At 44.5% G+C, this 15814-nt stretch overlaps 1 protein-coding gene across 1 annotated transcript; it reads right to left on the bottom strand.

Annotated features, from left to right (window-relative positions):
- Positions 1-12476: 12476 nt before the first annotated feature.
- On the bottom strand, positions 12477-13403 carry LOC115637856 (olfactory receptor 1019-like). Its single transcript, XM_030539458.1, has one exon. The coding sequence runs from the start codon at positions 13401-13403 to the stop codon at positions 12477-12479; it is 927 nt and encodes a 308-aa protein (XP_030395318.1).
- Between the last annotated feature and the right edge of the window lie 2411 nt (positions 13404-15814).

Below are 15814 nucleotides of genomic sequence, written 5' to 3'. Positions count from 1 at the left end.
CTGTAACAAGAGCTATCTCAGTTCCTGGTGACTGACCAGAGAAGTGGCAATGAACAGTCTGTCCACAGGGTGTAAAGTGCTTGACCTTAAGGATGCAGCTGTTTCTATAGGTCTGAAAGCAGATCTGCACTGACAGATCCCCAGCATGAAGGAACCCTGAGCAGTGTCATTTGAAACATGTTAATTTCATTGATTCTTGTTTAGGATAAAAATAATAATTAAATAAAAAATCCTTGCTTTGTTATGTGCTCATTAAAATCATCCCCGTTAGCAACACAGCTACTAAAGAAAAATCTCTCCAACCAGCCATGCAGCACCTGTGGCCCTATGGGGATTTGCAGGAGGACACTGAGGTCATTATAACTCCTCATGTCTTAATCAGCACTCTGAGAAATGTTATGCCCAGCTGAGACCTGGGCACTGCCTGGGGATCTGACAAACCTCTCAAGGAATTAAGGGTCAGTGGCAGAAACAAAGTTACTCGTCATTTTAATGGGTCTCAGGGAGGCCATTAGAATGGAAACACTATTGGGAAATGCAGGTTGTGGTGACAGTCCCATTGGGGCTGATTAGAAAGGAAAGTCAGAGCCACTGATTAATGTTAGACAAAGGAAGGAGAGGGTTTGTTCCTATGGCAAGGAGCCCCCTGATGTGTAAAGTGAAAGGGGTCAAGCCAGTTTGACCAGCTCCTGTGAAGGGTGATTGCTTCATTCATGAATTCCACCAGAGTCTCACCTAGCTAGGGGATAGGGTGACCAGAAAGCAAGTATGAACATTGGGGACAGGAGGTGGGAGATAATAGGAGCCCATATAAAAAAAAAAGCCCCAAATATCGGTATTATCTCTATAAAATAGGGATATCTGGTCACCCTACTAGGGGACGTAGTTGAAGGGGGGGGTGTGGATTGGAGTAAAACTGACATGTAAACAAACCAGTCTTTCCCACTGGGTTAGCTGAGGCAGCAGGGCCCAGGTGCAATGAGTGAAAGGCAGTTCCAGGTGTCTAGGCCTCAATGACAGAGATCAGCCAAAGTACCTGGATTGTGACAGACTTTGCTGGCCTGCCCACGACACTCACTGCTGCCAGTGCCCCTCAGTCCTAGCCCACAGCCCCTACTCACAATGCAATTCCATCTGTGGGCCCACACGCACACAAATCTCAATCCCAATACTATAATCCCCGGCTGTCACAGCTCTGTGCTGCCCCCACCCCACGGCTCTGCCACTGGCCCTCAGTCTCAGCCCTGAACTTCTCCATGTCCCCTAAAGCTCTGTCGATGCCCATTAATGCTGATTTCAGTCCTCACCTTCTATCGCATTTCTGGGCTAACACACACAACACACACAGCTCTGCTGCTGCTGCACCTCAATGCCGACTCACAGACACCCTGCTGTCCTAGCCCTGCCCCGTGTCCCCCTCCCTCCACCTCTGCCAGTACCTGGGACTAAATTATGCGGTCAGTTGCTTGATCACACTTTGGTTCAGTATGAAATAGATTCAAGAGACCAACTCAGCAACAAGTGAGGTTGATTGCTATAAACCAGTAGTGCTGCAACAGGGCAGGAGGGCCAGAGACCCCATCCCCTTCCTCTCCTTTTCCCCCCAAGGCCCAACCCACTGGCCAGACCAGCAGCTAGTGGAGCCTGATCAGGGAGCCTAGAAAGTTGTGGGAGCTGTGTGGACCTCCCATCCAGTCCAGGATGGACTGAGGCCGAAAAAAGTCCCCCTGCCCGTGTCACCACCCCGCGGGCTCCCCATCCAGCCCAGGGCACGTGGAGGGTCTGTGACTGTGCGCTAACTCCCCACAGCTGCCCACGTGGCTCTGTCCCCGACTCGGCTCTCTCCAGCTGAGTGAGGGCCTCGGAGCCGTAACCCTGCCATGGTAAGATCTGCGAGGGCAGTTGTGGAGAGATGGTACAGACCCTCCACCTGTCCTTGGGGGGAGGCAGAGGCCGGGGACACAGTTGAGAGGGCAGACTCCCTGGATCTGCTCTGGCTTTAGTCTTGGGGGAGGGAGGACCAGAGGCCGGGGACTCAGTCGGGGGGGGGGGGGGACAGACTACTCGGCTCTTCTCCGGCTTCCGCTTGGCCAAGGACGGGGTCTTTGGGGAAAGAGGAGGGGTGGGAGCGGAGCTGGGGAGCCTGTGAGTTCCCCCATTTTGGGGAAGTCTCTGATATCCTTGCTATAAACTAATAATCATATAATACAGGGCAAAGATTCAATATGATACCAGTCTCTGGGAAGCCATCTCATGCAGCATCATTATAAAACCCCTGTTCTAGTCCCCACCATCTCCCCACTCTGTCAATGCCTATTGATCCTGACCTGCAGTCCCTGGCTAGGTCATCTCTGTCTCACACACAGAGCTCTGCCAATAGCCATTAATTCCAGCCAGCAGGCCCTGCGACTCCAGCTGGCTCCCTTCACAGCTCAGCTGAGGTACCTCAGTCCTGACTCACAATACCACTACTATTCCCTGCCCTAAACTACTTCCCCACTCCACCAATACACCACAGTCATGAGTTACCACCCCCTCTGTCCTGGCAGTCCTGCCCCAAACACACAATGCTGATAGTTCCCCTGGATCCTGACCCTATGTTAGTCATATTCACCCCATCACACACACAGGTCTCTCAATGCATCACTAGTGTGACCTGCAGCTCCCCCTGGTGTTCCAGTCCTGGGATGGCACACAGCCTTAGTAGGGTATGTCTACAATGCAATTAGACACCCGCGACTGCCCCATGAAGCCAACTCGGGCTGTGTGGAGCTGTTCAGTTGCAGTGTAGATGTTCTGGTTTGGACTGCAGCCTAAGCTCTGGGACCCTCTCGCCTTATAGGGTCCTAGAGCCCGGGCGTCAGCCCTAGCTTGGACATCTACACTCCAGTTAAACACCCCCACAGCCTTAGCCTCGTGAGACTGAGTCAGCTGTCACGGGTCGGCTGTAGATTTTTAATTGCATTGTAGATATACTCAGCAAGTTCTTGCTGGCCCAGGCCTGGCATCCTCAGAGCTCAGGAATTTCTGTTTAATTCTGTTATGTCACATAGCCTGCCAGCCCAGTACTGGGCCAAAACTGAGCTGTCTCAATGCATCAACAACAGCTTGCACCCCTTCAGCCCCTACACACACACATAAACACTAATGAGGTTTCATTCCTTCCATAAGGGGACAGCACACACAAACATCCCAACACACCCACAAGGATTCCTTCCTTCCATAAGGGGAGGGCATGCATGCACACGTGCACACACACACACATACACCTATGGAATAAACACATCTCATTCTCTTTATAAGGTGGCAGCAGTAACAACCAAAACACACACACACACACACATACACACACACACACATTTTCACTCCTTCCAGAAGCAGGTAGCAGGGATATAAGCGCACACACATACACACAAAAGAAGCAGGTCTCATTCTCTTCATAACGGGGTAGCAATGACAAACACACAGATACAGACAGACACAGACACAGTCTTATTCTCTCCTGAAGGAGAGATACACATATATACACAAACACACATACATACTGAACAAGGTTCCTTTTTTTTTCTCTCAGCAGCAGCAATCACACACAGACATGTGTTTTACACACACACACAGACACACACACACAATTAATATGGCTAAATGTAAATATATACTGCTAGGCACACAAAAGTAGGCCTGCTTACATAATGGGGGACAGTATCCTAGGAATTAGTGTCTCTGGAAAAGATTGGTGGAGAATCAGCTGAACATGAGCTCTCAGGATGATGCTGTATCCAGAACGGTCTAATGTGATCCTTGGATACATAGAAGGGAATCTCAAGTGGGCACTGGTGCATCTGCTACTGGAATCTTGTGTCCAGTTCTGTAGGTCACAACTCAGGAAGAACGTTCTTTGGCGAGGGTTCAAAGAAGAGCTATGAGAATGAATTAAAGGATTAGAAAATGTGATAGATTACAGGAGTTCAATCTATTTAGTTTAAGAAAGAGAAGGTTTAGCAATGACTTGATCACAGTCTATAGGTATCTACATGGGGAACAAATATTTAATAATGGGCTTTTTAATCTAGCAGAGAAAGATCTAACATGATCCAATGACTGTAAGTTAAAGCTAGGCAAATTCAGACTTAAAATCAGGTGTACATTGTTAACTATGAGAGTAATTAATCACTGGAAAAAGTTACCATAGGTCATGGTGGATTCTTCATCACTGGCAATTTTTTTCAATCAAGATTACATGTTTTTTTCTAAAACCTCTTCTCTAGGAATTATTTGCAGGGGGAACGGGACGTTGTCTCACCTGTGCTACTATACACAAGGTCAGATTAGAGATCACATGATTACTTCAAGCCTTGGAATCAATGAAAACATACACAATGGTCAAGTCCCCTTCCCTCCAGCAGTGGACAAAAGTGACACAAACACTGTAACGATGCTGCCCTTTTGAGAGTACCAATTCAGGACAAATTGCTTAGAGCAGGGCAGTTACAACCCAAGGCTGGGTTTTCTCCACTTCTAAGGCAAACCAAACCAGACAGACAGAGAAGACTTTGGTTTTACCCCACTGGCTAACCACAAGTCATACAAGCAATTTCCTTAGACACTCCAGTTTCCCAGTATCACCACCAGTGCCACTTGTTATGGAGACGAATGGTTATGAAAACCAATATCTCAGTAAAAGAATCCCAAAGGAACAAGCCCCAGACCCAAGTTAACAAACAAAAACATGCAATCTTTATTGAAAAAAATTACCAGTGATGAAGAATCCACCATGACCCATGGTAATTTTTTCCAGTGATTAATTACTCTCATAGTTAACAATGTACACAATGGCCACAAATCACACTGTTGCCAATCCTTTAAAATCTAAAATGTAAAGGTTTATTTATAAAAGGAAAAAGATATAGATGAGAGCTAAAATTGGTTAAATAAAATCAATTACATACAATAATGGCAAAGTTCTTGGTTTAGGCTTGTAGCAGTAATAGAATAAATTGCAGGTTTAAATCAAGTCTTCTGAGTACATCCACAGCTGGGAGGGGTCATTCAGTCCTTTGTTCAGAGCTTCAGTTTGTAGCAAGGATCCTCCATTTTTCAGAAGCAGTACGTAAAACAAAATGGAGGGGTTTCCAGGGCCTTTTTATATTCTCTGCCCATGGAAGAACACCCCTCTATTCTTACTGTGGAAAAATCACAGGAGCAAGATGGAGTTTGGAGTCACATGGGCAAGTCACATGTCTATGCATGACTCAGTTTGCAGGTAAATGCCATTGTTTACATGTTAGTTTGAACATTCCCAGGAAAACTTAGATGTGGATTGTCAGTTAAGTGTTTCTTGATTGGGCACTTTCTGAGACTAGTCCTTTCTTAGGAAGCTTACCAAAAGCTTCACTGAGGCTACTTGGAATTAAATACATTTGAGATACAAGTATATAGCCCATATTCATAACTTCAACTACAAAAACAATACACACATGCAGACAGCATAATCATAACCAGCAAATCATAGACACCTCACTCAATAATCTTTGTACAATATTTGGTGACACTACAGGATCTTGGTTGCAACAATGATCTATACAGTCACAGTTTATATTGATAACATTACACACACTAACATGGAGACAGAGCAGACCTCACTCAGTCTAGCAGACAGCCAAAGCTCATCCTCTTGCTCTCTCTTTTTCTCTCTCACATGCATATACACCATCAGGGCTCATGTCCTCCAGCAGAGGTAGCCAGGACACAAACTGATACAGAAACACTCACATTCAGCACAAGACATTGCCTTCATCAAGGGCCAGCAGAATAAATTTATTATCAAATGTTCAAGATTCAAGTGATAGTGAGTAAGAAGACTAGAAACAAATATTTATATATAACACAAAATCATAACACATTTTCTAGAGACTAAACTTAACTTAAAGAAGGAGGGGGTTTAAAATGACTTTATTCTGTCCTATGCAAAATGGGAATACTCTTCATCAACCTCATTTTGAAACAGCACTTTTCATCAATAGACCTCAAAATGCCTGAACAAACTAAGTAAATATCAGTATCCTCAACTTTAGATACAGGGAATGTGAGGTAGAGAGAGGATAAAATGATTCATCAGGCAAGTGGCAGAGCTGGGACGGGATCCCCCAGACCTGGACTCCAATAATTCTTTAGTAAAACATCATTGCAAAAATGAAAAGATGACAACAGATTAAAAAGACTCAAACACAGCTGGGTGCCATATGCTAATGAGAAATGTTCACCCTTTCTTGTAGCTTTTGGACACACACAAATGAAAACACTTGTCTCACTGACCCACTGCAAAAAGACATTCTTATGCACTGGGATATAGGCTCTGGCTTAGTAATTAGAGGAGGAGTCACGTCTAGTGGACAGAGCAGGCATCTGGGTTGGGGAACCCCAAAGTTCATTGTACTCAGAGACAGTTTAACTGCCCGTGGCTTGTCCCCCCCCCACACACACTACTTTTTTCCCTGCTGACTTCACATCTCTTTGATAACTTCATATGTAAACAGGCATCCATTGTGTTAGCTTACAATGTTTAATTTACATCTGACAGAGATCAGGTCAATACACATCTTTTGCCTGTTTTCTTCACTTCTGCTGGTGACTCAGACAGTGGTACAGACTCAAGAACTGCGTTTTTGTCATATTTACATAACTCATTACAGTCTATCTGTATGTACATTTCACAATAATATTAATGACCAGTGCGACCCCAGTTTTTATCTAAGGCCTCACATTATGATCTTTGGTGATTCGGAATGTGCATACGAGAATAAGAACATTCCTGTAATCTTCTTGTCAATTGGAAAGGAGTTTTGATGTCATAACCTTCTTGAATTAAGTTAGATTTTTTTGAATTACATTTAACATATTTGGAGTCCATTGTATTACAAGTGCAATTGTTTACGCGTTATTGTAGGACTATATGTAACTTTTCTAGGAGATGTGACTAATGTGAAAACTGGGGAAATGTTGTAACTTCTAGGCTATGCCTTGAGCACTGTCGTCATCATGTCTGCTGTCCTCTTTGCCATGGCCTCTTACTTCCAAATCATAGCTACCATACTGACGATGTCGTCAGATGCTGCTCACAGGAAGACTTTTTCCACCTGTGCCTCACACCTCTCAGTGGTCCCCATCTATTTTGGGATCCTCATTTTCATGTGTGTCCACCCTGCAGTGAAGTATGAGTCAAACACAGGGGTAAGCAGCCTATGGCATGGGTGCTGAAGGCGGCACACAAGCTGATTTTCAGTGGCACTCACACTGCCTGAGTTCTGGCCACCAGTTAGGGGGGCTCTGCATTTTAATTTTAAATGAAGCTTCTTAAACATTTTAGAAACTTTATTTACTTTACATACAACAATAGTTTAGTTATATATTATAGACTTACAGAAAGAGAACTTCTAAAATGTTAAAATGTATTACTGGCACATGAAACCTTAAATTAGAGTGAGTAAATGAAGACTCGGCACACCACTTCTGAAAGGTTGCCCACCCCTGGTCTAACATCAATAAAGTGGTATGAGTCTTCTACTCGGTGATAATGCCACTGCTGATTCTGATCATATACACACTGAGGAATATGTATGTGAAAAAGGCCCTGAGAAAAACATTCTTGAGGAACAAGGGTTAGGTTTCAGACTACCTAACCTTGCTTCCTCATCGCTTCTCTCAATGTCCTGTTTCTCTCCATTCCACCACTTATTCCTATCATCCTATACATCTTCCCCTCCATGACGCCTTCCACTGATGTAACAGAGAGACATAAGACATTTTCAAACATATCCAGTGATTTTCAGTACCTCAATTTTGGGATGCTCTTCTGGAGACACCTTAAAAGAGCCTGGTATTCAGAGGATTGATGATAAGTTGGGCACCCCAAAATCGAAGGCATCTGAAACTAGTTAGAGAATGTAGGGCATAGTATCTTATAGAGGAATGACAACTCTTCTATAGTTAAGGTTGACAGTTAACTGCCTTAACACATGATTTTTCTAAGTGCTTATATGCTTATATGCTTAGTGAGATTGTCTTTAAAATTGCTGAACCTCAAAGAGTCCCAGTGCAGGGTTAGCGGTTAAAATGTGGGGTTGTTAGAGCAAGGGGTTCCTGAGATGACATGAGATTAATAAGACTGAGACTTTTCAGCTTGGAAAAGAAACAACCAAGGGGGGATATGATAGAGGTTTATAAAATCAAGACAGGTGTGGAGAAAGTAAATAAGGAAGTGTTATTTACTCCTTCTCATAACACAAGAACTAGAGGTCATCACATGAAATGAACAGGCATCAGGTATAAAACAAACAATAAGAAGTATTCTTCACACAATGAACAGTCAACCTGTGGAACTCTTTGCCAGAGGATGTTGTGAAGGCCAAGACTATAAAAGAATCCAGAAAAGAGCTAGATAAATTCATGAAGGATAGATCCATCAATGGCTATTAGCCAGGATGTGCTGGGATGGTGTCACTATCCTCTGTTCACCAGAAGCTGGGAATGGACAACAGAGGATGGATCACTTGATGATTGTCTGTTCTGTTTATTACCTCTGAAATATTGTTGGCCACTGCCGGAAGACAGAATACTGGGTTAGGTCGACCTTTGGTCTGATCCAGTATGGCTGTTCTTGTGTTTCTTATGAAATAAAAGTCCCTAAAAAGTCATGAGATGGAATATTTTTTCTTGATTCTTCCAATATTTGTTCCTACACCTGGTGATCAAATCTTTGATACACTAACTCTGTATTTCCTGGTTTTAGGCTTAGCCACTTTCCATATTCTGGAAGGGCAAGAGGCAACCCTGAGAAACATTAACTGTGTGTTAATTAAGTTTTTGGCATTTGGTAAATAAAACTGGAGAAAAAGAGCTATGAGTGAATAAATAGAGCCATAAACTAGGCTGGTGTAAAATGGTGTCACTGTATTGCAGTCCAGGGCCACCCAGAGGATTCAGGGGGTCTAGGGCAAAGCAATTTCGGGGGCCCCTTCCATAAAAAAAATTACAATACTATATTCTCATGGAGGCCCCTGCGGGGCTCGGGCAAATTGCTCCACTTACTCCCCCCACAGGCAGCCCTGGGAAAAATAAACCTTCCACATCTCAGCACAAACCCAGTTTTGAGAAAACTTCTTTACAAGGTATCACTGGTTCTCAGCATCAGCTAGTGCTAAAAGGCACTAAAGATCATTAAAAGGGTTGGACAAATATTTTCTGTCAAAACTTTTTTTGGATCAAAAACTAAGGGTTTTTAAAAAGCAGAAAAAAATCATGGACAATGTCTGCTTTCCTTCAAAATTTGTTGTGTTTTTTTGATTGAAAAGCTGAAATTAGTCTGCCAAAACCTGAAGATGGTTTGGGGTTTCAGAAGTGTGTGGCCAAATATTTGTTGTTTGCTGTGTTTGATAGTTTAAAGAAACAATAAAAAATTCTGCTTAAAAAAAATCCAAAACTTTTGAACCACCTCAGCTTGTGACCAAATGCCTGAGCCCATCCAGTCAGAGATTTTTCCAGGTTTCTGATACTCTGCTGACTTCCTTGACTCATATCTGTCTCCATAACTTTGGGTTCATTTAGCTTAGAACATAAGAACAGCCATACTGGGTGGGTCAAACCAAAGGTCCATCCAGCCCAGTATCCTGTCTACCGACAGTAGCCAAAGCCAAGTGCCCCAGAAAGAGTGAACCTAACAGGTAAGAATCAAATGATCTGTCCCCTGCCATCCTTCTCCACCCTCTGACAGAGGCTAGGGACACCATTCCTTACCCATCCTGGCTAATAGCCATTAATGGACTTAATCTCCATGCATTTATCTGTTTCCTAGAGAGTGGCTCCATGGGGTCTCTCACATACTGGAGACTGTTACTGTGGGTTTGTTTTTAGTATAGACAATGTACATACTCCACGAACTGAGCATTTGAGCTTGTTCCAGAATCTGGGATGAGCCTATGTTGTGAAAACTGACATGCTCAAAATAGCACATGCATGTGAATGGACACAGGGTGCTAAAACTAAATTAACCCAGGGGTTCTCAAACTGGAGATCAGGACCCCTCAGGGAGTCACAAGGTTATTACTGGGAGTCGCGAGCTGTCAGCCTCCACCTCAAACCCCGCTTTGCCTCCAGAATTTATAATAGTGTCAAATATATAAAAAAGTGTTTTCAATTTATAAGGGGGGGGTCACACTCAGAGATTTGCTATGTGAAAGGGGTCACCAGGACAGAAGTTTGAGAACCATTGAATTAACCCCTCTGAAGCCTTAGGGAATGCAGGGAAGGGAGGGAAGCTCTCCCTTGGTAGGGTTGGGAAGGAGGTAGGTGGTGTAGGATATTGTTCTTCTCATGTGATCCCTCCCCCAGTAGCTAATTTTAAATGAAGCTACCCTTCCCTGACATGAATCTTGCTATGGCACTGAAATTAAATATAGACTATAATTTGGTATTTGAGAAGCAAAAAAGATGGTAACCCTAATGGAAATGCTAACAGCTTGGCTCTTCTGCAAGCCTCAAACTGCTGAATGAGCTTTAGGGTAGGAAAGGCTGTGCATCCCAAATAGCCTGACCCTGCCCCCTATGTGACCCCACCCACTTCTTGCCCTTCAACTGCCTGCCCCCATCAGAATCCCCAATCCATCCTGCTCCTTGCCCCCTCACCGTCCCCCAGAGACCCCCCCACAACCACCATCCGGGACCCCACCCCTGCTCCCTGTCCCCTGACTGCCACGACCCCTATCCACCCCCCCTCTGAGTCCTAACAGATCCCCAGAACGCCCACGATCCAACCCCTCTGTTCTCTGTCCCCTGACTGCCACCCCAACCTCTGCCCTCTCCCTGTTCCCTGACTGTCCCTGAGACTCCTTGCCCTTTATCCAACCCTCCTAGCCCCGGCCTCTTACCCCCAGCTCCCCTCTCACACAGAGCCTCAAGGTGTCCTATCCAGGAGCGTCCCTGAACAGCGGTGCAGCGCTAACCCTAACTCTAACCAATTGGAGCTCACAGCCCTACCCCCTTACCACACGGCTCTGAGCAGGGCAAAGCTCAGGCCCCGCCGGAGCCATGCTGCACCGCTGTTCATGGATGCTCCTGGATATGATGTGCTGAGTGAGGCTCCAGGAGAGGGGCGGAGGCAGGGTCGAGCAGGGACCGAGGCGGGAACCTCACCCATTCTCTTGGGAGCCCTTGCGGAACCCGGAGCCTGGGGCAAATTGCCCCACTTGTTCCCCCCCCAGGTGGCCCTGGGTTTTACTCATCCCTTCATAGTATGTTGGGGAAATGAGGTCAGCAATGACTCAGCAGATGACTTAATAGGTGACTAATGTCCATTAAGTTTGACTCCAATGCCTCACTTTACATTTCGGAAGCTTTGTGCTGGAGAAACTGGTGAAGTTGATTTATTCATTTGGAGGCATTTTGTTGTTTCTTCCTTTGCCTCCACATGTATATAATTTAATATAAACACTGATTCCGTCTGTGTGACAAGAAACAGGGGAGGGGTGAAGGGAAAGGAAAGCAGTCTAACATCTATGCCCCCATTTCTTATTTCTTATTTCCCAAAAATTCCTGTCTCTGACCATAGCACAATATCACTTCTCACCCCTCCCATGGGGTACAAAATGGGTGGGACTGTAGGTGTTCATTTCAGGTATATTTGGTCCTGCTAAGAAGGAGGAGGTGGGAATGGGGACACAGGCAAGGCTCTGTGGTTTCAGAGCTGGGAACAGAACACTGGGAAACAGACTCTGCCGAGGTGTAGAGCTATGGATATGCTTGCTTGGAACTAACCCCAATAAACATTGCATTGCCTGCACTTCAGACTTCTGGTCTTCTGCTTTCTGTCTGCGTGACAAGAACCAGAGGAGGGGTGAAGGGAAAGCCCTCTAACACTCCTATCTTCCCTCAGTTCATAAATCATACTGGGGCTTAGGTGTCTGGCCACACGAAGTGAGTCAGAGGTGGACATGCTCAGACCAAACAAAATTAATTAATTTATTACTGAAATAATTTAACAATCAGAAAGTTTACAAGGTGTTTTCAGTACAAAGTACATGAGATATATGCTACTAAACTTTCACAGCAATGTCTCATGAGTCTAGAATGATCTCACAAGATCAGAGTCATGGATGGAATGGTGCCTCTCTTGTGGATGTGGTGGCTGGGAATATTTTAAGCACTTAGATTGGGTGAGTGGGATTATTGTAATAAATCAATGTCTTTGGCGAGTGGGAATGGCCAGGTACACTGCCATAATGGATGGGAATGTCTTTGGTTGGTATCTATGCTAAATGGGAATGCACCAGACTTGGAGCTGAGGTAACTGAAGAAAAAGTCAAGTTCCCTGCATCCCTACTCTGAATCCTGGTGCTCAATCAACTGCCAAATAATTTAGGAAGACTTTTTTTTATGGCAACACATTGTTACATTCACAGAAAGAACTGGCTCCCTCTTCATGGCTATTTCCTACTCCTTCCCATGGCTTTCTTGAAGGCAGCTTGCACATCCTTTTTCCTGAGGCTGTAGATCATTGGGTTCAGCATGGGTGTGACCGTGGTGTAAAACACAGAGACCACTTTCCCAGTGTCCATGGAGTAGCTGGAGGAGGGATGGAGGTAGGTGAAGAAACCTGGGCCATAAAACAGCAGGACAGTGAGGAGGTGGGAAGCACAAGTTAAGAAGGTTTTGCATCTGCCCTGGGTTGAGCGGATTTTCATGATGGTGGATAGTTTGTAAGCATATGATGTGGAAATCAACAGGAAGCAACTTCCACCTACTAATCCACTGAGCAGAAAAATCAACACCTCATTAAAATAGGTGTCCATGCAGGCCAGTTTGATCAAAGGAGGGATCTCACAGAAGAAATGGTTGATTTCATTGGGACCACAGAAAGGTAGCCTGGCTATGAAGAACATATGTAACATTGAGTAGACAAAACCACCTATCCATATAGCAATGGCAGAGCACATACAAGTCCTGTGGTTCATGATGGGTGCATAGAGCAAAGGCTGGCATATTACCATGTAGCAGTCATAAGCCATCAGGGCAAGAAGAAAAGATTCAGATCCAGCAAAGGAGATGAGAAAATACAGCTGGGCCATGCAACTGGAGAAGGAAAGAGATTTAATCTTGGCAACCAATGTCACTAGCATATTGGGGAGAGTGACAGAAGAGTATGAGATGTCTAAGAGAGACAAGTTGACCAGAAAAAAGTACATAGGAGTATGGAGAGTGGTATCCGTCCAGATAGCCAAGCAAATGGAGAGGTTGTCATCCAAGGTCAGCAGGTAGATAATCAGGAAGCACATGAAGAGTAACTGCTGTATTTCTGGGAAGCTCGAGAGGTCCAGGAGTCTGAATTCTGTCACAGTGCTTTGATTGTCCATGTTTATCACTTTACCTGCATGCAGGAACAAATAAGGTGAATATACTCAGTTGAAAACAACATGTGGATAATACAAGATGGTGGAGCGGAGAGAAGGCATATGTTTCCAAACATAGGCTCCACCATCTCTTCGTTTTCAGACCACATTCTGTAGTTCAGGGAACATTTCTGTCTATCAAGCTCTTTCGAACATAAGTAAGCCTTAAGCACTAATGTTTATTATTAATTATTATTATTATTACTTCTAGATATATTCCCATGTAACAACCTAAATAATAACACTTGATGCTCAATATTTCTTCTGGCTGCACAGTCCTAATTTACATCAATCCATCATGGAAATTCAGCAGCTACCCAAAGTTTATATTCTATGTTTCAGTTTTTTTCCATCTTAATGACAGATTCTTTTAAAATAAAGGTTTAAAGCTTCTGTTGAAATGGTAACTTCTTATCAGGGCTGGTTGAAATTTTTCTGCCCCAAAAAATGTACAAGCACATGTTGGAATCCATCTTGATTCAGGAGATAAAGTGCATGCCTAAAGTTAAACAAATGTTTAGGTGTTTTCCTCAGTATGGATGGATGAATTTCTGATTCCTGGGCAACCTGGGCAGCAGTGACCCTGAGATGGTTGAGTTCAGGATCCTCACCAAAGGAAGAAAGGAGAGTAGCAAAATTCGGACCCTGGATTTCAGAAAAGCAGACTTTGAATCCCTTAGGGAACTGTTGGGCAGGATCCCCTGGGTGGCTAATGTAAGGGGGAAAGGAGTCCAGGAAAGCTGGCTGTATTTTAAAGAAGCCTCATTGAAGGCGCAGGAGCAATATGACAGATGTTTTCAAAAAAGCTGAAGTACTCAGTGCTTTTTCTGCCTTGCTCTTCACAGACAAAGTCAGCTTAGACACTGTTGTCCTGGGCAACACAGGATGGAGAGAAAGTGAGCAGCCCTCAGTGGTGAAAGAACAGGTTAAGGACTATTTAGAAAAGCTGGACATATACAAGTTCATGGGTTCAGGTCTAATGCATCTGAGAGTGCTGAGGGAATTGGCTGATGTGATTGCAGAGCCATTGTCCATTATCTTTTAAAACTCATGGTGATCGGGGGAGGTCCTAGACAATTGGAAAAAGACAAATATCATGCCCATATTTAAAAAAAGGAAGAAAGAAAACTCAGGAAACTACAGCTTCACCTCAGTCCATGGACCAGATCCTCATGGAAACCATTCTGAAGCACTTGGAGGAGAGGAAGATGATCAGGAACAGTCAACATGGATTCACCAAGAGCAAGTCATTCCTGACCAACCTGATTGCCTTCTATGATGAGATAACTGGCTCTGTGGATATGGGGAAAGAAGTGGACGTGATATATTTTGACTTTGGCAAAGCTTTTGATACAGTCTCCTACAATATTCTTGCCAGCAAGTTAAAAAAGAATGGATTGGATGAATGGACTATAAATAGACAGAAAACTGGTTAGATTGTCAGGCTCAACAAGTAGTAATGAATGGCTTGATATCTAGTTGGCAGCTGGTATCAAGCGGAGTGCCCCAGAGGTTGGTCCTGGGGCCAGTTTTGTTCAACATCTTTATTATCTGGTTGATGGGATGGATTGCAGCCTCAGAAATTTCGCAGATGACACTAAGCTGGGTGAAGAGGTAGATACGCTGGAGGGTAGGGATAGGGTCCAGAGTGACCTAGACAAATTGGAGGATTGGGCCAAAAGAAATCGGATAAGGTTCAAAGAGGACAAGTGCAGACTCCTGCACTTAGAATGGAAGAATCCCATGCACTGCTACAGACTGGGGACTGACTGACTAAGCAGCAGTTCTGAAGAAAAGGACTTGGGGTGTGCCCTTTTTGCCAAGAAGGCTAACGGCATATTGGGCTGCATTAGTAGGATCATTGCCAGCAGATAGAGGGAAGTAATTATGCCCCTCTCTTCGGCAGAGGTGAGGCCACATCTGGAACATTGCATCCAGTTTTGGGCCCCCCACTTCAGAAAGGATGTGGACAAATTGGAGAGAGTTCACCAGAGGGCAACAAAAATGATTAGGGGGTTGGGACACATAACTTATGAGGAAAGGCTGAGGGAACCAAGCTTGTTTAGTCTGCAGAAGAGAAGAGTGAGGGAGGATTTGATATCAGCCTTCAAATACCTGAAGGGGGATTCCAAAGTGGATGCAGCTCAGCTGTTCTCAGTGGTGGCAGATGACAAACACGGAACAATGGTCTCAAGCTGCAGTAGGAGAGGTCAGGTTGGATGTTAGGAAACACTATTTCACTAGGAGGGTGGTGAAGCATTGTTATGGGTTACCTAGGGATGTGATGGAATCTCCATCCTTTGAGGTTTTTAAGGCCCGTCTTGACAAAACCCCGGCTGGGATGATTTAGTTGGTGTTGGTGCTGCTTTGAGCAG

Source organism: Gopherus evgoodei, chromosome 21 (genome assembly GCF_007399415.2).
Source record: "Gopherus evgoodei ecotype Sinaloan lineage chromosome 21, rGopEvg1_v1.p, whole genome shotgun sequence".
Taxonomy (NCBI): Eukaryota; Metazoa; Chordata; order Testudines; family Testudinidae; genus Gopherus; species Gopherus evgoodei.
This window is presented reverse-complemented; position numbering and strand designations above follow the sequence as displayed.